General features: G+C 45.1%; 1 protein-coding gene across 1 annotated transcript in view; it reads left to right on the top strand.

Moving 5' to 3' along the window:
• Positions 1 to 20384, top strand: part of LOC143928488 (F-box only protein 31-B-like) — a 62629-nt gene extending 42245 nt beyond the window's left edge. The window contains exons 6-7 of the mRNA XM_077453344.1: positions 20172 to 20246; positions 20338 to 20384. Of these exons, the coding sequence (XP_077309470.1) occupies position 20172 (1 nt within the window). The 3' untranslated portion in view covers positions 20173 to 20246; positions 20338 to 20384. The remainder of the gene's footprint in view (positions 1 to 20171; positions 20247 to 20337) is intronic.
• Positions 20385 to 21033: the final 649 nt, after the last annotated feature.

Genomic DNA, 21033 nt, shown 5'->3' on the forward strand with positions numbered 1-21033 from the left:
AAACGTACAAAATAATGTCTCTGACACAGACGTTGCTGTAGAACCCGTAGGAAAACTAAGCTGGAGAACACTTGTAGGATACCTGGATCTCTCAACCTACTTGACGATATCCACAAGACCAGATTCTCTTGGTTACTTCAGCCCTTCCAGGCTCTTGCTAAGAAAACCAACCTGTACGTGGTGTTCTTCTGAAGAGTCTTCCCCTGGAATGCTGGAAGTATACTGGGTCTCTCCCGAACCGGAGACGACACCAAACCACCTCAGAATCCTTCCTTAGTTTCCTTGCCTCAGGCTAGCCAGCCCCAAGACATTAAAGTCAGGTGGATTTGCACCCCAGGCCATAGCTTTCTTGGGGGCTGGTCTGGAGGACCAGGACCATGAAGTCAGCACATCATTCTGGACCAGAACCCCGAACCACGTGTCCTCTGCATATTAAATACCCTCTCCCAGAGAGCACCACTCCCACTGGGTATGCTCCGAGAGAGAGCAACTTAAGCACCTGACCAGACCATAGTTCCATGCCTGCCAGAGGAGACAGTGCCCCCTGTAGCCAGGCTGAACATCTCACAGTCCAGTCAGACTGATGCAGAGGCCCAATTTAGATAATTATACCCAAACCAAACTGCAGTTTAGGCCACTTTAACTTTAGAACAATGCATAGTGCGTGCTCTTCAGGAGCCGCTGCTACATATACTATAGTTTTTTTTTTATATACAACTATACAACTAATATATAAATATACATATAATATATTTAGTAGCTGAGCTGCCCACCCTGAGCTGGTCTGCTAAAGGTGGGGGGGGGGGGGGGGGGGTGCAGCTGCACACATCTATTTTTATATATAATATACACATAGTAGCTGAGCTGCCCCCCAAGCTGATCTGATAACGGGGGTGCTGCTGGACACAGCTATAATATATATATGTACAGTAGCTGAACCTCCAACTCTGAGCTGGTCTGATAAGGGGAGTGACACCGGGTTTTTACACACCAGGTGACACCAAACCTAGTGACACCACTGGGCTTGTCTCAGCTTGGTGAATTTAAACAAGAAAAAGGATCTTTTTTTGCCGCACATCCTACAAAATCTAGTCATGGAGGTCCCCCAAGGCTGAGTCCAGTGGACAGGGCGAAACATGTCAGAGCGGGCAAGGCCTGGATGGATTCTGAGCTGAGACTGTTGCTACCATCACTACCTATGGGTTTTGTTGGATGTGCGGGAATGATCCTTCTCCTTGTTTGCATATTTCAGAGGAAATTGAGATATTCACGTATTTATTTCATTGGTGAGTCAGTCTATTTCTTGGCCTATTCCTCTTTGTTTCGGCCTCCCATCTTTTTTTTCTTGCGCAGTTAGCACTTCATGTGCAATTCATTGAGGGTCACACATCATCCCCATCTATTCTGATTTTCATGGCAGTTTCCATTGGCTTTCTTTCTTTAGCCACTTTCAGACAGGACCATTTTGCTGGCTTAAGACCAGACTCGCACTTTTTGCGATTCAGCACTGCGTCGCTTTAACTGACAAATGTATGGTCGTGCGACGTGGCTCCCAAACAAAATTGACGTCCTTTTTGTCCTACAAATAGAGCTTTCTTTTGGTGGTATTTGATCACCTCTGCGTTTTTTTTTGTGTGCTATAAACAAAAAAAAGCGTCAATTTTGAAAAAAACGCATTATATTTTACTTTTTGCTATAATAAATATTTGCCAAAAATATATATATAAAAAAACATTTTTTTTCCTCATTTTAGGCCGATACGTATTCTACATGTTTTTGGTAAAAAAAAATCGCAATAAGTGATAATTGATTGGTTTGCGCAAAATATATAGCATTTACAAAATAGGGAGTTTAGATAGTTTTATAGCATTTTTATTAATTTTTTTTTTTACTATTAATGGCGGCGATCATCGATTTTTTTTTTTATTTTTTTTTATTGTGACTGCGACATTATGGTGGACAAATCAGACATTGTTGACACATTTTTGGGACCATTGTCATTTATACAGCAATCAGTGCTATACAAATGCACTGATTCCTGTGTAAATGACACTGGCAGTGAAGGGGTTGACCAGGGGGTGGCAGTGTAGGGGTTAAGTGTGTCCTAGGGGCGTGTTACTAACTGTGGGGGGCTGGGCTGTGTGTTAGTGAACACCGATCTCTGCTCCAATAACAGGGAGCAGAGATCAGTATCACTTGTTGCTAGGCAGAACGGGGAGATATTTACTTCCGCATCTCCCCCTTCAGCTTCCCCGTGAGACGATCGCAGGTATCCCTGCGGCGATCGAGTCCGCGGGACCCGCGACCAGACCCACGGGGGTCCCGAACGGCGTCCCACGCACGTGATTGCATGGCGGCATTCTTAAAGGGACGTACCTGTACGCCCATATGCCTGTCAGTGCCATTCTGCCGACATACATCGTCATGGACGTGGGAAGTGGTTAATTTTCGACCTTAGTAACCTTCTTTTACCTTCATACTCCTCTTGGTACTACCAGCTCCTCCTGAGCTCTCGGGAGTGAAATGGCCCACAGAGTAAAGAGTAATGAGCTTCTTCTTTTTGCTTGGTGTCCATCCTCTGAGGAAAGGGCTTCTACAACAGAGGCCTGCTATGCATTGCAGTTAAACATTCCCTTTTAGGAGGCCTACATTTACAGCCGTGTCTCCTCCTTTCTATGGCTCCCCTCTAAGGATTCAGTCACACATATCTTCCCAAATCCAGGCTTTGTCTGCTATGCCCTCTGCCTCTTTAGATAACCCATTGTGCTCTGGGAATGTATTTACTTGTCATCTGATGTTTATTGACAACAGTAAAATTGTATATGCATAATATAAGTTGTATCTAATAGCAGTGTACAAAGAAGGACAGCTACAGCAGTTTAGAACTAGCTTTTGAAGTAAGGTGCACATGGAAGGGCTTTGCACAACACAAAAACAAAAGATTTCCCAGCACACTTACCAGCTTGCCTGCAAATAAATCCAAAAATGCACAATCTAACACTTGACATTAAAAACAGAGGTCTTAGTTGCACACATTTGCAAATGGGGAAGCTGCACTGCTTTGCCAAGGCTGCTCTGTAAAGTGCGAGGTCCTAAGGCCTCGTTCACACAAGGCGTATGAATCCATACCCCGTGTGAGGGCAGTGGGTACAGGCACTCCATGCATCCCCGTGCAGGCAGTCACATTGCACACATTTGCAAATGTATGTGGAAGCTGCACTGCCTCGTCAAGGCTCCTCTGTACAGTGCAGTTTTTTTTTTTTTTTGTGTTTTTTTTGTGTGATTATCCAGACCCGTGTAGATGTAGAGGAAGGCGAAAAAAACCCTGATAAAGCATGGTGTCATTTGCTCTAACAGGGAAAAAATTCCTTCCTGACCCCCGAAGGCGATCGGATTACTCCCTGTATTATACATCTGTGGGTGGACATTACAATGTCTTTTGATGGTTTTCAATTTAAAACAGCTTGTTTGATGAATATCAAAAAGTAATGTACAAAAATGAGGAATCTTTGTTCATCAGGATCTTTGAATATGATATCAATGTCTTTACAGATGAACTGTCCTCCCCAAATTTCTCATGAATATATCGGTATATAGATCCAATCCATCATGTCACATCAAGAACTATTGTCCAAATATGGGAGGAATCTTCATCATCATATCCATCCACCTCTTTAATGCTGGATTCACACATATGCAGTTTTAGTGCTATTTGCAGTTTGCAGATTTGCACTACAGTCCATTTAACATTGTTTCCTATGGAACACATTCTGTAGTGCAAAATGCAAAGAGCACTAGAAATGCATAGGTGTGAATCCAGCCTACGGGGACGCAGCGGCTGGACAAACACAGCCCTAATTTAACAGGTGTGCAGGAGTGGGTGAGTGGCCCTGAATGCACACAAATTAGGACCTGTGTTCCCCGGCTGCCCGGCTGCTCCGTCCCCATAGCGTAACATAGGCTGTCAGCACCCTGCTGTGGGTGAGCTTGCTGGTTGGCATCCTGCTGTGGGTGGGTTATTGGCCGGCACCCTGATGCAGGTGGGCTTGCTGGCTGCCACCCTGATGCGGGGAGGCTTGCTGGCTGACACCCTTATGTGGGGGCTTGCTGGCTGGCACCCTGATGTTGGTGGGCTTGCTGGCTGGCACCCTGATGTTGGTGGGCTTGCTGGCTGGCACCCTGATGTTGGTGGGCTTGCTGGCTGCCACCCTGATGCGGGGAGGCTTGCTGGCTGACACCCTTATGTGGGGGCTTGCTGGCTGGCACCCTGATGTTGGTGGGCTTGCTGGCTGGCACCCTGATGTTGGTGGGCTTGCTGGCTGGCACCCTGATGTTGGTGGACTTGCTGGCTGGCACCCTGATGTTGCTGGGCTTGCTGGCTGGCACCCTGATGTTGCTGGGCTTGCTGGCTGGCACCCTGTTAGAGAAATTAAGTATTATACCTCTAAATGTCAACTATGAATATGCATAGAAATATAGCTTTATCTTAATTAAGTTTAAAATGCTTAGAAATATGTTTTATATAACCCTATTATACTTCAATATGCTGAATAATCATATAACTATGAAAATGCTTACATTAGCAGAAATTGAAAAACACATAGCTCACATCAATGCCAATGATGGATGCATGGATTTTTGAAGCCTGAGCGTACATGTAACCATTTCTCTTGAATATGGAATTAATGTCTTACCTTGACTTGAGAGACGGTCTGATTATTCTCCAACACACCCTGCTGTGGGTGGACTTGCTGGCTGGCAGGCACCCTGTTGCAGGTGGGCTTCATGGCTCGCACTCTGCTGTGGGTGGACTTGCTGGCTGGCAGGCACCCTGTTGAAGGTGGGCTTCATGGCTCGCACTCTGCTGTGGGTGGACTTGCTGTCTGGCAGGCACCCTGTTGCAGGTGGGCTTCATGGCTCGCACTCTGCTGTGGGTGGACTTGCTGGCTGGCAGGCACCCTGTTGCAGGTGGGCTTCATGGCTCGCTGGCTGGCAGGCACCCTGTTGCAGGTGGGCTTCATGGCTCGCACTCTGCTGTGGGTGGCTCCTCTGTACAGTGCAGTTTTTTTTTTTTTCATCTGTATCTTCTGAGGATGATATCAATGTCTTTACAGATGAATTGTCCTCTCCGTATCTCTCATGAATATATGGGTATAGCAGTACAATCCACGTATTATGTCACATCAAGAACTATTGTCCAAATATGACCAATCTTCATCATGTCCATCCACCCTTGGGCTTTCTGGCTTGCAGCCTGCTGTGGCTGGCTGGCTGGCCTCCCTGCTGTGGGTGGGCTTGCTAGCTGGCCTCCCTGCTGTGGGTGGGCTTTCTGGCTTGCAGCCTGCTGTGGCTGGCTGGCTGGCCTCCCTGCTGTGGGTGGGCTTGCTGGCTGGCCTCCCTGCTGTGGGTGGGCTTGCTGACTGGCCTCCCTGCGTTGGGTGGGCTTTCTGGCTGGCACCCTGCTGTGAATGGGCTTTCTGTCTGGCACCCTGCTGTGGGTGGGCTTGCTGACTGACACCTTGCTGTGGGTGGATGGCTGGCTGACACCTTGCTATGGTTGGCTGGCTGGCACCCTGATATGGGTGGGCTTGCTGGCTGGCACCCTGATGTTGGTGGGCTTGCTGGCCGGCACCCTGATGTTGGTGGGCTTGCTGGCTGGCACCCTGATGTTGGTGGGCTTGCTGGCTGGCACCCTGATGTTGGTGGGCTTGCGGACTGGCACCCTGATGTTGATGGGCTTGCTGACTGGCACCCTGATGTTGGTGGGCTTGCTGACTGGCACCCTGATGTTGGTGGGCTTGCTTACTGGCACCCTGATGTTGGTGGGCTTGCTGACTGGCACCCTGATGTTGGTGGGCTTGCTGACTGGCACCCTGATGTTGGTGGGCTTGCTGGCTGGCACCCAGATGTTGATGGGCTTGCTGACTGGCACCCTGATGTTGGTGGGCTTGCTGACTGGCACCCTGATGTTGGTGGGCTTGCTTACTGGCACCCTGATGTTGGTGGGCTTGCTGACTGGCACCCTGATGTTGGTGGGCTTACTGACTGGCACCCTGATGTTGGTGGGCTTGCTGGCTGGCACCCAGATGTTGATGGGCTTGCTGGCTGGCACCCAGATGTTGGTGGGCTTGCTGACTGGCACCCTGATGTTGGTGGGCTTGCTGGCTGGCACCCTGATGTTGTTGGGCTTGCTGGCTGGCACACTGATGGAACACACTCTCCACTAAACACTACACTACACTACACTACACTACACTACACTACACACTAAACACACCACACATTACACACTAAACACACCACACACGACACACCACACATGACACACGACACACGACACACGACACACCACACACTACACACACCACACACTACACACACTACACACACTACACACACACCACACTACACACTATAGGTTGATCATGTCGATGTTAGGGAATCCAGGCAAGAATACTTTCTTTCCTGGAATTTCCAATGCCTTGCCATCTATCGCTGACGGAGGAAGTCGAGAAGATGTTTCCATGTCCATGTTGGTGGGCTGTAAAATGAAAAAACAAATATGAGATTCTGTATTCATAGATTTCTGACCTGAGTAAATATCAGGATATTGCTTAAAGCCCAATACCTGAAACAAGTATAAATTACCCTTGCAGTATTTGTGTGTGTGTGTGTGTGTGTGTGGGGGGGGGGGGTGGATTTTGTGCCTAGGGGTAGAGGAATAAGGTATACTAATGTATTCCTTTCTTTGGACAGCCTTCATCTATGCAACCCATCCCTCACAGACCTTCTCTAAAGCTTTCCCAGCCACGGTCACATTCTTACCCCCACATACAATGTAAGACTGATAGGCCTGTATTGTACATGATGATGCAGAGAGGTTAGGGCTAGGTCCCTCTTTCTCTGCCCCTAGAGTTTACAAGCAATAAAACATTAGAGTGCAGGGTGGGGTAGGGTTGGTGGTTGCCTATTGCGCAATCTATTTATTTTTTGAGTTGGGCTTTAACATTGACTAACTTCTTTAATACAACCTAGAACCTTCTTCCTCTTTCCATGCAGTGGAGGAGCAGATAGGATACAAATCTAGATGCAAACTACATGTCTGGTCCCATGCCTTCCACCACATCATGGTGGTCAAAGTCACATGTCCTAGACACCCCAGACATTGTATTATGAACCATTTCACCTTCTCCCTTCAACTATCACTCCCAGCTGTGCACCAATGGGGTTTATATACTAAAACTGGAGAGTGCAAAACCTGGTGCAGCTCTGCATGGTAACCAATCAGCTGACATGTTTTTGTCAAAGCTTTATTGAACAAGCAGAAAGTTAGAAGCTGATTGGCTACCATTCACAGCTGCATCAGATTTATCACTCTCCAGTTTTAGTAAATCATCCCCATTGTGTCTGATGCCTAGAAAGTTACATTCTTATTTACTTCCGTAGAAAATGAAATATTGACTGATTAGTCTGTGAGGTTTTCCTGCAGGCTGGGATATGTCTGTACCCCCTATATTAGCTGTAAGGACACAGCAATGCTCCTTACAGTGTGTAACAATCTTCTTTTTGAATCCTCATCTTATAAAGATTTGTGTACTTACCGGACCTACAGAGAAAGGGGGCCGTCCTTTCCCTTGTTCCATCGACTTCCAATTGATGAACCTCATGAATGGATGCCGTCTTATGTCGCTGCCAACTCCAAGCCTCTTCTCCGGACATTTGCATAGCAGCTATAAAAGAGAAATTAAGAGTTATTTTGAGTTCATTTTGCACTTTTTAGAAAATAAAAAAAAAACTTTGACTACAGTGCGTCTCCTCCTGGGCGGTCCTTTCACCCATTGGAGGATCATAGCATGTGAAGGCACATATATAGCCAAGTACAGGTGCTGGATGTCTACTGACATGGATGGAATTCATATTATATTCCAGCACAACAAATCAGTGTTGTGCTGGAATGTTATGTTATGATGTGCCGCCATTAGATGGCTTCTAACTCCCTGAGATCTTTAGATTGGTGGTGACACTTTAAGGAGAATTACAGCCACGAGAAAAGGGAGGAGATTGGATATTTTTAAAGATCTTTTTTTCTTCTCATTAACATCATTTATCAGCACCGGGCGATAAAAGCAGTTTAATGAATGGAGTTGGAATGGGTTAGAACCCCTCTGTTAGGTTGTGGTTGCTTTCTGTGTCCCCCCTTTGTGAGATTTCCATGTCCTCAGGACATGATATGAAACAAAATGTCTACAACAGGGACACAATGACGGCAGGTGATCTAATCCTCCCCACTATGTTCAAAACAATAATAAATGGGGAGGAGTTCTGCTTTAATAACCTCATACAATGTGCACATCAGCGATTGACCCCATGTGGCATCATCGTCTGAGCCCTAAGCCCCAGGATGAAGTATTCCCATTGGATCTTCACCATGGAATGAAGAAGCCAAACTACCCAACAATCCAGCTGACAACCAGAATTGGCAACACCCCTACATTATACCGCTAAAGCAGCAGCAGTAGGCCTAGAAACCTTCCCTGTGCTTCTTCAGAATTAGAAAATGTCTTGTACTTACTCCTCCCAGGAAGTGCTTCAGATGTTGGTCCATGTCCGGGGGGTAAACAGGATCTTCATAATTCACGGCCCTCCTGTATACCTGAGTGGTATCGTCACGGAATGGTACAGTTCCTGTGGCCATCTTGTATATGACAACCCCCATGGAAAACCAGTCGGGTGCAAACTGGTAGAAGTCGCCATTGATAACCTGCCAATCAGAGAAGAGAAATCAGTTACTTAGTTCCTACAAACTTAGCATCCTTTTATAAGAGAAATAATAATATATATTCATTGAACGTGTATTCTAAGGGAGGCATTTACAAAGCATCAGTATGTCCTTACTGTGGCAATAGCGCTACTTTAATAAAAATGACATTTATAAAGCACAGCGGTGGAATTGGGACTTTGAGTGCTATTACAGGGAATGGGTGTAAACATAAAAAATAAAAAATAAACTTGAGCGAGAGCCTAGTCATGTGATTCACCCTAATCAAATCAGAGTTCTCTTTGTTATGCTAAGTATATAGAACTTCATAGGATACCACAGGCTCTACACAGTGGCATGCATTTAATGAATGGGCCGTAATTCTGCAGATTGTAACAGAGAGCAGATAGTGATATCTGCTCTCCAGTAGAAATCATTGCAACATTAACCTTGATGTAGCTTTTTAAAATTTGATATGTTTACTATTTCATATGTCCATTATTATAGATATTGTAGCTAGACTCGCTTTAAGCAAGAGGAATAGCAAAGAACAACCACTGTGCCCAACAGCTAACCAGGAGGCAGAGGCGGCATACGCAATGGCTGCCCCCATGGACATATATTAACCACTTCAGCCTGGACCATTTGGCTGGCCAAAGACCAGAGCAATTTTTGTGATTCAGCACTGCGTCGTTTTAACTGACAATTGCCGGTCATGCTATGTGGCTCCCAAACAAAATTGATGTCTTTTTTTCCCCCCACAAATAGAGCTTTCTTTTGGTGGTATTTGATCACCTCTGGTTTTATTTTTTGCATTAAAAACAAAAAAAGAGCAACAATTTTGAAAAATAGCTATTTTTTTTTTACTTTTTGCTATAATAAATATCCCCCAAAAAAATATAAAAACACATTTTTTCCTCAGTTTAGGCTATATATTCTTCTACATGTTTTTGGTAAAAAAAAAAATCACAATAAGCGTTTGAGTGGTTAACCACGAGGGGGCTAGGAAGGGGGTTAAGTGTGTCCTAGGGATGTGTTCTAACTGTTAGGGGGTGTGGCTATGAGTGGCACGTCACTGATCGCTGCTCCCTATAGCAGATGAACAGTGACAGGTCACTAGGAAGAACGGGGAGAAGTTGTGTTTACACTGACATCTCCCTATTCTTCAGCTCCATGACATGATCGCGGGACACCGTCGGACATCGAGTTTGGGGGTCCCGTGGGCATGATCTTGGAGCTTGCACGTGACCACACAACAGCAAATTTAAAGGGACGTACCTCTACGCCCATTTGCCTATCCGTGCCATTGTGTTGACGTATATGTTCGTGCGGCGGTCAGCAAGTGGTTAACATATTTTTTTAAAATAATTTTAAGAGCTTAATGATTCCCAATCAGGTGTTTTACATTGCAGTGTTCTGTATGCAATATAAAATGTTTATATTACAAGTATCAGAGGGATAGTGATTGGATTGTGATATGCTGAATAGATGAGGTCTAGTGTTGGGTAAAAAGAGCGTGACTTACTTCTGGCGCTATGTATCCAATCGTTCCGGCTACGCCCGTCACCTTCCTATTACCAAACAGATCCATTTCTGCCAATCCATAGTCTGCAATACGGACGTGACCTTCATTGTCCATTAAGATGTTGCTCAACTTGAGGTCTCTATGAACTATGCCACGTCCGTGGAGGAACTCAAGTCCGCAGGCTATTTCCGCCGCAATGAATCTATAAAAGAGAAAAATTCATTAGATTTTACAGTGATTAGACTTAAGTATAAACATTATCCATGGGCAGGGGGAGGGAGTACCTGGCTCTATCCCATTACCGGTCCCAACTTTGAGCTTGTTTAGGTTACCGTACGGTCGGAGTTCTGGGCATGGCACCTGCTCACCATTTCTGGTTTTACCAGATTCTGGAGTCTCCTGGGAGAACCCATTGGTAGGATCCAGGCTGTAAACATGCTTGTCACAGCAATAGGCATGTGACCGGTACTATAAGACCCCAAGTCTCTCCTCTGCCCTTAACAGCATTCACAACACCGAGATCTGAGTTTTTGAATGATTTTGATTTCTTAAATATGTCAGGTCTCAATGTCATCACATCCGTGGTACCATAGCGGAGAGCCGATCGATCACGATCACAGCTTTGTTCAGCTGTCTGACCAGCCAGTAGACGTGCCGGCTGGTCGCCTGGGTCTCCCGGTATGATGAGAGAGCCTGAGAAATCTGTGGTAGGTGCCGGGAGTGGAGGAAGTCCCCTCCTGCTGCATGTAAAACCAATCCAGCTGTTAGACCGCCACCTCTAAAAAGCAGTACCAGGGTTATGAGGTACCAGTACATCATTGGTCCAGAAGTGTTAACCCCTTCGTGCTGGTGGTATGCATATATGTGGCCTCTAGGTGGGTGGGAATTAATGCTGAGAGGCCGCATATATGGGTGCCAGAATGTAAACAGAGCTGTCCTGAGGATGCACTCCCGGCACAGTTACCGCTGCCTAAAGGAAAGCTCCCGATATCTACATGCGATTGGGAGCTCTCTGATCATGTGACCACTGTGACAGCTAATCATGGCGGCGGTCACATGATCAGAAACCCAGCTCCATCTCCCGGCAAACCTCTTAGAGAACGTTACTAGGTGACTCTGGACTGTCTCCATCTCCTTCCCCACATGGTGCAATCACTGCCGCTTTGGAGAAACTGGGATTGCAGAATGCCATGTGTGTGAACAGTCTACTTGGAACACCAACCCTACTATAATATAGCGTATCTAAGCTTGGGAGAGGCGCGGGGTCCACCAATTTTTGGCGGGACGGAGTGACATTACTCTAAAGTATCTACGTCAGATCTGGGTGGACTGATGTAGCTACGCATTCTAATGGAGTCCAATGTAATTCTAAACTCCTAAAAGCCTGGATTGTAAAGCAACATATCTTATAAAGATTACTTTCTATTCTATTCTCATTGTGGTGATGAGACTTACCTTATGACGGAAATAGGAAGAGGGAAATGTTTATTGGTGAAATCAAACAGATCCCCTCCAGAGACGTATTCCATAGCGAAACAGGCAGAATGGCGGGTCTGAAAAGTGGTGTAAAGTTGGGTGAGGAATGGACACCCTGCCGCCATCTGCATGACCTTCTGCTCTGTTTCAATGGCGCTACGTTGATCTGAAGTCTTCACTACAGACTTGATGGCCATGATCTTCTTGGCTGCAGAATGAGTTGCCAGAAAGACCTGTCCGAATCCGCCTTCTCCGAGCAGGCGGTGCAATATGAAAGGTGACTGGCTGTCGCCGTGTGATGGTATTGATTGGACATTTCCTGCTGTGACAAGTTTGATGTTTCTAGTGTCACAGCTCGGGGGAGTGACAAGAGGCGGGACTTCTGCTGCTGCAATCCTCAGAGGCTTTCTAGCTGGTGCGGCATTTCTCATGATCTTTCTAATCGCTGAAATATTTCTCATGCCCTCTCTAGTGTCACAGCCGGGGGGAGTAACAAGAGGCGAGACTTCAGCGGCGACGGCAATTTTCATGGGCTTTCTAGCTGGCGCGGCATTTTTCATGATCTTCCTAATGGCTGCAATATTTCCCCTGATGTTATTAGGGACACAGCTCTGGGGAGTCCTCACAGATGATATGGTGTGGACTACATCCCTCTCATGATCCAGAAAGCCATTAAATGGCTCAGGTCTTATCTCTGGAATCATGCTTTCCATTATAAATGGTCTCATTTCACTGGTTAAAAACACAGTGAAAATCATACGCTAGAAGAAGAAATCTCTTAGGAGCTCAGAATAGGTCTTCACACCAAGAGAAGTCAGACTCTTCTGAGCTCCACAGGTGTGAGACTGCTTTTTATAGCGGCACTGCCAATGACATCCTAGAGCTGGTCACACTGACCAATCACATCGCAGTGCTTGTCACGCCGGCCAATCAAATCACAGTGCTGGTCACCGTGACTCCTCCCCTAAGTTGGCAAAAAGCCAGCCAGTACAGTCACATGACCTCAGCCAGTACAGTCACATGACCTCAGCCAGTACATTTCTGGATTTCAACTGTCAACTGTCAGATTTCAAATTTTCTCTATTCTGTGGGGGAGGGGAGGATGAGATGACTGCTGAGATTTACATTTCTGCAATAAACAAGTTTATTTCTGTTTTACTTCCCATAAATAGATAGATAGATAAATGTAAAAAAATTACAAATAACAAGAACATTTTTGCTATTTAGCACTGTTCTAATTCAATTGGCAATTACATCATTATGCAACACTGTATACAAATGAAATTTTCTTTTGGTGGTATTTGATCTCCACTGGTATTTTTTATTATATAAATAAAAAAACAGAATATTCAAATAAATGTAAAAAAGACCAAAAAAAAAGTTTCAGTTATAAAACATATCTAATAATATAGTTTTAAAAAAAATCTTCATAAATTTAGATCAAAATGCATTCTGCTACTTGTCTTCGCTATAAAAAAAAAGATGTATATTAATTGTTTTCTTACTTATAGCATTTACAATATTTTTGTTAAAAAAAATGAAAAAAGACTAAAAATGAAAAAAAATATTTTTTTTTACTTTCTGCTATAAATCATATCCAATAAGTATATATATTTTTGGTAAAAAAAAAAGCCAAAATGTTGAAAAACAATATTTATTATTTTTTTTATGAAAAAACACCAAAAATTCAAAAAAGGAATATTTTTTATTTTTGTTTATAAAACATATCCAATAAAATTATTTAAAAAAATTTAATTTCTTCATCAATTTAGGCCAATATGTATTCATATTTTTGGTAAAAAAAAAAAAAAATCCCAATAAGCGTATATTGATTGGTTTGCGCAAAGTTTATAGCTTCTATAAACTATGGGACATTTTTATTAATTTATTTTTAGTAGTAATGGCAGCGATTCGCGACTTCGAGCGGCACTGGAATATTGCAGCGGCCATTTGTGACATCTAACTGACAATTTTTGGGGACTAGTGAGGCTAATACAGTGATCAGTGCTAAAAAATATGCACTGTCACTGTACTAATGACATTGGCTTAGAACGGGTTAAACATCAGAAGTGATCAAAGGGTTAAATGCGTGCCTGACCAGAGTTTTACTACGGTGGGGGAGGTGGTTGTACTAGGGGAAGGCATGGATCATTGTACTACTCTGGGGAAGTGATCATTATTATTATTATTATTTTATTTTTTTTACACATTATGTTTGCATATAGCAATGAATTTTGTTACTTTAACCACTTGGGTACCGCGCTATTGCCGAATGACGGCATTAGCGCGGACCTAGATTTCCGGGACTACGTCTATTGACGTCGTCCCGGTTACGAGCGGCCTGCGCGCCCCCTGAGGGGCGCGCGCGGCGCGCTCTGTGATCGGCGAGTCTATGAGACTCGCCTGATCACCGATCCGTGCAAGGGGTCGATCCCGACCCCTTATCACGTGATCAGCTGTCAGCCAATGACAGCTGATCATGTGATAGAACGGAGCCGGTAATCGGCTATTATTCCTGATCAGTCCCGATCACGGCCAGCAATGCAAGGCACCACATGCCACCTGCCAATGCCCACCTGCCTCCCGCAGTGCCATCCTGAAGGATAAATAAAAGTAAAAGTAAGTGCCCCCCGTCTGTGCCCACAGTGCCACCCACAGTGCCACCCACAGTGCCACCCACAGTGCTACCCCACAGTGCCACCCAATCTGCCTCAAAGGTGCTGCACCCCAGTGCCGCCCATCAGTGCCCAGCAGTGCCGCCCATCAGTGCCCAGCAGTGCCACCTATCAGAGCCACCTATCAGTGCCACCTATCAGTGCCCATCAGTCCCATCTATCTGTGGTACCTATCAGTGCCCATCCGTGCCACTTATCCGTGCCACCCATCCGTGCCATTTTATCTGTGCCCATCAGTGCCGCCTTATCTGTGCCCATCGGTGCCGCCTTATCTGTGCCTATTAGTGCCGCCTTAACTATGCCTATCAGTGCCCACCAGTGCAGCCTATCAGTGCCCACCAATGCAGCCTATCAGTGCCCACCAATGCAGCCCATCAGTGCCCACCAATGCAGCCTATCAGTGCCGCCTAATCAGCGCACTTCAATGAAGGAGAAAAATTACCCGTTTGCAAAATTTTATAACAAACTATTAAAACATGATTTTTTTTTTTTTTTTGCATCTTTTTTTGTTTGTTTAGCAAAAAATAAAACTCCGAGCTGTAACTAAATACCACCAAAAGAAAGCTCTATTTGTGGGAAAAAAATGATAAAAATTTCATTTGGGTACAGTGTTGTATGCCCGCGCAATTGTGATTCAAAGTGTATCAGCGCTGAAAGCTGAAAATTGGTCTGGGACTGAGGGGGGTTTAAGTGCCCAGTAAGCAAGTGGTTAAGCAAGAAATTTACTGAATGAAAGAATGAAATGGATTTGTTTAGTTTATTTTGTTGTGATTGGCCCCAGTCTACTCCATGTGATCACTGTGACTAATCTCAGCTAACTTTTGGTTACAGCGGTCACATGGTACTGACAGCGGACCGGTACACTTATCAGTCATCAGCTGTGTCTGGTAGAGACAGTCGGTGACAGATCGCACCGCAGCACACCCCCGCTTCATATGATGTCCACCCGAAGCGACAAATAGCCCCCCCCCCCCCCAGGCATCTTTCTGCCAGAGGCCGGACGGCAACGGATTAAGCAAATCCTTTTGTGTGAATGTTTTTGTTGATTTCCTTACTGGAGATCCTGCCAGTAACGGCAGTTTTCTTAACCGCTTCAATACCAGGAATTTACCCCCCTTCCTGACAAAGTAAATTTTCAGCTTTCTGAGCTGTCGCTGTTTGAATGACAATTGCGCGGTCATGCTACACTGTACCCAAACAGAATTGTTATCATTTTGTTCCCACAAATAGAGATTTCTTTTGGCGGCATTTGATCATCTCTGCAGTTTTTATTTTTTGCTAAACAAATAAAAAAAAGACTGAACATTTTGAAAAAAAAATAAGTTTTGCTTTTTTGTTTCTGTTATAAAATGTTGTAAATAAGTAAGTCCTCTCCTTGACTGATAAGGCGGCACTCAGGGGCACTGATAAAGCAGCACCGATGAGGTGGCACCAGTGAGTGGCACTGACGATGGGCACTTATATGCAGCACTGATGGGTGCCACTAATATACAGCACTGATGGGCATTGATAGGCAGGACTGATCGGAACTTGTTGGAGGTACTGGTGGGCACTGATAGGTGGCACTGGGCACTGAAAGGCTGCAAAGAGGGGTACTTATGGGTGGCACTGATAGGGGCACTGCTGGCCACTGATATGCGGCACTGATGGGCATTGATATGTGGCACTGATGGGCACTGATACATGGCACTGATAGGCATCCCTGGTGGCACTGGCAGTGGTAGGCATTGTGAGTGGGCACTGATTGCCAGCTGCCTGGGCATTGATTGGCAGCTGCCTTGACACAGATTTGCATTTCCCTGGTGGTCTGGGGGTGCATACCTGGTGTTCCAGTGTGGATGGTCATCCTGGTGGTCCTGGGCAGGATCCGAGGGGGGGCAGGACTGATAAACAATCAGCACAGACCCCCCTGTTAGGAGAGCAGCCGATCGTCTCTCCTCTGCTCACGTCTATCAGACACGAGTGAGGAAAAGCCGATCAACAGCTCTTCCTGTTTACATCGTGATCAGCCGTGATTGGACATGGCTGATCACGTGGTAAAGAGTCTCCATTGGAGGCTCTTTACTGAGATCGGTTTAGCGGTGTGTCAGACTGACACACCGCACCACCAATCACCGCGATGCGCTCGGCTGCTGTTATCCTGCTGAACATCATATGACGCCCAGTCAGGATAACCCAACCACCGCCCAGCCGTCATTTTGCTATAGGCCGGGCGGGAAGTGGTTAAAGTGGAACTAAACTCTTCTTTCCTTTACAGCCAGGGGAGCTGCCATCTTAGCCTCTGTTTGATCTGCAGCTGCCATGATGCTGCACATGTGATCAGATGTGTCACCAGTCATTTGATGGCTTAATAGTTCAGTTGAGAGCACAAGCAACTGTGTCAGTTAGCATTATTGACACGCTTTAAATGTTACTGTTGGGAATCTGTTATATTGATGGGTTTAGGCCACTTTAAGCAAATCCTTTTGTGTGAATCTTTGTTGAGTTTCTTACCTGGAGATCCTGCCAGTAACAGCATTTCCTGATGGGGACTTACAATGCTAAGACACTACTTTGCTATTAGCAGCAGCGTTGTCTTGCTGTGTGCACCCTGCCATTGGGCCATTGGGCTGTCTATCATGTACACAACCCAACAGCCAACTGAAGTAGCTTCCATGGCCAGGTGACAACGCTGATGTAAATTGTGGCTTATGGTTGTCATCCTGCAACAGGAAGTGCTGCTGCTACTGGCTGGGCCTCCAGGGAAGTAACTTTGTAAAATACAGAGCATCCGGAAAGTATTCACAGCCCTTCACTTTTTCCACATTTTGTTATGTTACAGCTTTATTCCAAAATGGATTAAATGTATTATTTTCCTCAAAATTCTAGAAACAATACCCCATAATGACATCATGAAAGAAGATTGCTTGAAATATTTGCAAATTTATTAATAATAAAAAACGAAAAAAAATCCCATGTACAGAAGTATTCACAGCCTTTGCCTTGACACTTACAATTGCGCTCAGGTGCGTCCTGTTTCCACTATTCTTGAGATGTTTATACAACTTGATTGGAGTCCACCTGTGATAAATTCGGTTGATTGGACATGCACACACACCTGTCTATATAAGGTCCCACAGTTAACAGTGCATGTCAGAGCACAAACCAAGCCATGAAGTCCAAGGAATTGTCTGTAGACCTCCAAGACAGGGTTGTTTTGAGGCACAGATCTGGAGAAGGGTACAGAAAAATTTCCACAGCATTGAAGGTCCCAATGAGCACAGTGGTCTCCATCAACTAGTAAATGGAAGAAGTTTGGAACCACCAGGATTCTTTTTGGAGAGTGGGCTTCCCGACAAAGCTGAGCGATCGGGGGAGAAGGGCCTTAGGGATGTGACCAAGAACCCGATGGTCACTCTGACAGCGCTCCAGTGTTTCTCTATGGAGAGAGGAGAACCTTCCAGAAGAACAACCATCTCCACCAATCAGACCAGACGGAAGCCACTCCTCAGTAAAAGGCACACAACTAGAGTTCGCCAAAAGTCACCTGAAGGACTCGCAGACCATGAGAAACAAAATTCTCTGGTCTGATTAAACAAAGATTGAACTCTTTGGCCTGAATGGCAAACGTCATGTCTGGAGGAAACCAGTCACTGCTCATCACCTGGCCAATACTATCCCTACAGTGAAGCATGGTGGTGGCTTCTGAAAATACAGATGACCTGGCTGTGACCCAGAACAAGCATGGAGCCAATGAAAGCAGATCTCCTCCTAATTTGTGTACTTGTTCTGGGTCAGTGCAAGAGAAAGGCTCAGAGCCAGAGGATCAGCATGACAGCCAGGCAGCTCGCTTTTCCAGGAGGAGAGGTTAGCAATGGCAGCTTGATGGTGATCCTAGTTCCCTGAATGTGTATGTATTACCCAAATCTATATTTATTATGTCTGGCATCAAGTCTCTCTGTATACAGTTTTCTTAAAGTGGAACTAAACCCTTCTCTCCTTTACAGCCAGGGGAGCTGCCATATTAGCTCTATTTATCTGCAGCTGCCATTATGCTGCACATGTGATCAGTTATGTCACCAGTCATTTGATGGCTTGACAGTTTGGTTGAGAGCACAAGCAACTGTGTCAGTTAGCATTATTGACACGCTTTAAATGTAACTGTTGAGAATCCGTTAAATTGATGGGTTTAGGCCACTTTAAGCAAATCCTTTTGTGTGAATCTTTTGCCGAATTTCTTACCTGGAGATCCTGCCAGTAACAGCACTTCCTGATGGGGACTTACAATGCTAAGTCACCAGTTTGCAATTAGCAGCAGTGTTGTCGGCCTGCTGTGTGCACCCTGCCATTGGGCCATTGGGCTGTCTATCATGTATACAACCCAACAGCCAACTGAAGTAGCTTCCATGGCAGGGTGACAACGGTGATGTAAATTGTGGCTTAGGGTTGTCATCTGCAACAGGAAGTGGTGTTGCTGGCAGGATCTCCAGGTAAGAAACTGTGAAATTCAATTTGTTTTGTTATAAACTGTATACAGTGAGATATGATGCCAGATATACTCAATAATTGATTTTGGGTTTCCATACACTTAGGGCCCTTTAAAACTGATCAGTTTTTGATGCACTTTTGTTGTTTAACCCCTTGGTGCCAACTGCCGCCGGTCCTTTAAAGGATTTGAACTGCTGGAAGGTGAGGCAGGGTGGGGCTTATGGTCATGTGACCAGGGCCGGACTGGGAATAAAAACCAGCCCTGGAAAGAATTCATACCAGCCCCATTGCATTTTTTATACCAGTCCAACAGCAAACGCCATTATTTTCTTGTTCATGAAAGGGAAAACCATGCATTTTAAAGCACATTTGATTGAAGAGTGTATTTTATATATATATATATATATATATATATATATATATATATATATATATATATATAGATATATATATAAATGTGTGTGTGTGTGTGTATTATATATAGAGAAGCCAAATATAAAAGCACATAGGGCCTTTTTAAAATGGGATTTCCCCTCACTTCCAGTTGTCTCATCAGGACAGGAAATTAATAGAAATCACTTGATCCTCATATTGTCTATTCTGTATTAAAGCGGGAGTCCGCCGGGACTCCGCGTTTTTTTTTTTTTTTTAAAGGGCAGCAGCTACAAATACTGCAGCTGCTGACTTTTAAAATAGTGACACTTACCTGTCCAGCGCGCCCGCGATGTCGGCACCCGAAGCCGATCTCTCGATCGACTCTCGGGTGCTGCCGCCGCCATCTTGGGTATGGGAATCAGGAAATTGAGCCTTTCGGCTTCATTTCCCAGTTCCCTACCGCGCATGCGCGAGTTGCGCTGCACAATAGGGATGGACCCGCTGCCTCTGGGATCCGTGTGTTTCCCAGCAGGCAGCGGGGGACTTTCGGAAAGGGGCATAATATACGCCCCTTTCCGCAGAGAGCTATCCTGGAAGTGGGTGCAGATACCTGTACTGTACAGGTATCTGCACCCCCCTCCCCCCTGAAAGGTGCCAATTGTGGCGCTGGAGGGGGGGAGGGTTCCGATGAGCGGAAGGTCCACTTTAGGGTGGACCTCCGCTTTAAATCTTGTCCCTACTGAAAATACATGTTTCCTGTTCCAAAACTAGTCATCATCATAATTTTATCATAATATCAGGAATATCATAATAAACATAATTATCAAGTATTCGCTTCCTGCTAATTTATTACATATGTTCCTGCCACTGCTAACCAATTACATTGTTGCTACAGATGGTGAAGAGGGATGAGTTCTGTACCAAATGCCTTCAGACCGACTACCACCGAATGTCCGGAGGACGGCAGGAGGTAAGGGAGGACCTGTCATCTCTCGTTCCGCAGCCATCCCCACATATCAATGTATTAACTATCTTGCGCTTTTTAACATTTTTGCCAGCAGGAATTTCGCACGTGGCTGCGAGATGACTTGGGGAGGACGCTGGACGATATTTTCCATGAACATATGCAGGAGCTCATCCTGATGAAATTCATCTATATCTGCCAATATGAGTAAGTGAGAGGACATTGGGGAAAAATGCTTCTTCTTATTCCTCTTTCTTCTTTTCCTTCCTTTCTTCTTTTTCTTTTGTTCTTTTCTTTTCCTTCCTTCCTTCTTTTCCTTCCTTTTTCTTCTTTCTTCTTTTCCTTCCTTCCTTTCTTCTTTTTCTTCTTCTTTCTTCTTTTCCTTCCTTTCTTCTTCCTCCTCCTCCCCCTCTGGGAATTTGTATTGAATAGGGGATGGTGATGTGTTTTCAGTGAGTCTCATCTTCAGCTATTATAATGTTTACCTAAAGATAGTTCCTGATAGGACACTTCTGATCCATATTTGCCTGGTTCTATTTCAAATTCAGCTTTGTAAGAGCTCCCTCTAGTGGCTGTTTTTTTCAAGCTGGGTAAAAGGTTCAAGTGCACCTGCCAGTAACTTTCCGTGTTTCCATGAATACATTTCTGACCTGTCATAATATACAGGAACAGTATCATTTATCAGAAAAGTCTCACCTCGTCTACCAACCAACGTTCATAAACGGTGCGGTATACAAGGGGTTAAAGCAAGCAGCAGCCATAAGCTTGCTATTTATTTGTAGAGCCAGCAAAG

This window comes from Lithobates pipiens, unplaced genomic scaffold (genome assembly GCF_037356315.1).
Source record: "Lithobates pipiens isolate NorthernLeopardFrog02 unplaced genomic scaffold, aLitPip1_a1.2 Scaffold_10, whole genome shotgun sequence".
Taxonomy (NCBI): domain Eukaryota; kingdom Metazoa; phylum Chordata; class Amphibia; order Anura; family Ranidae; genus Lithobates; species Lithobates pipiens.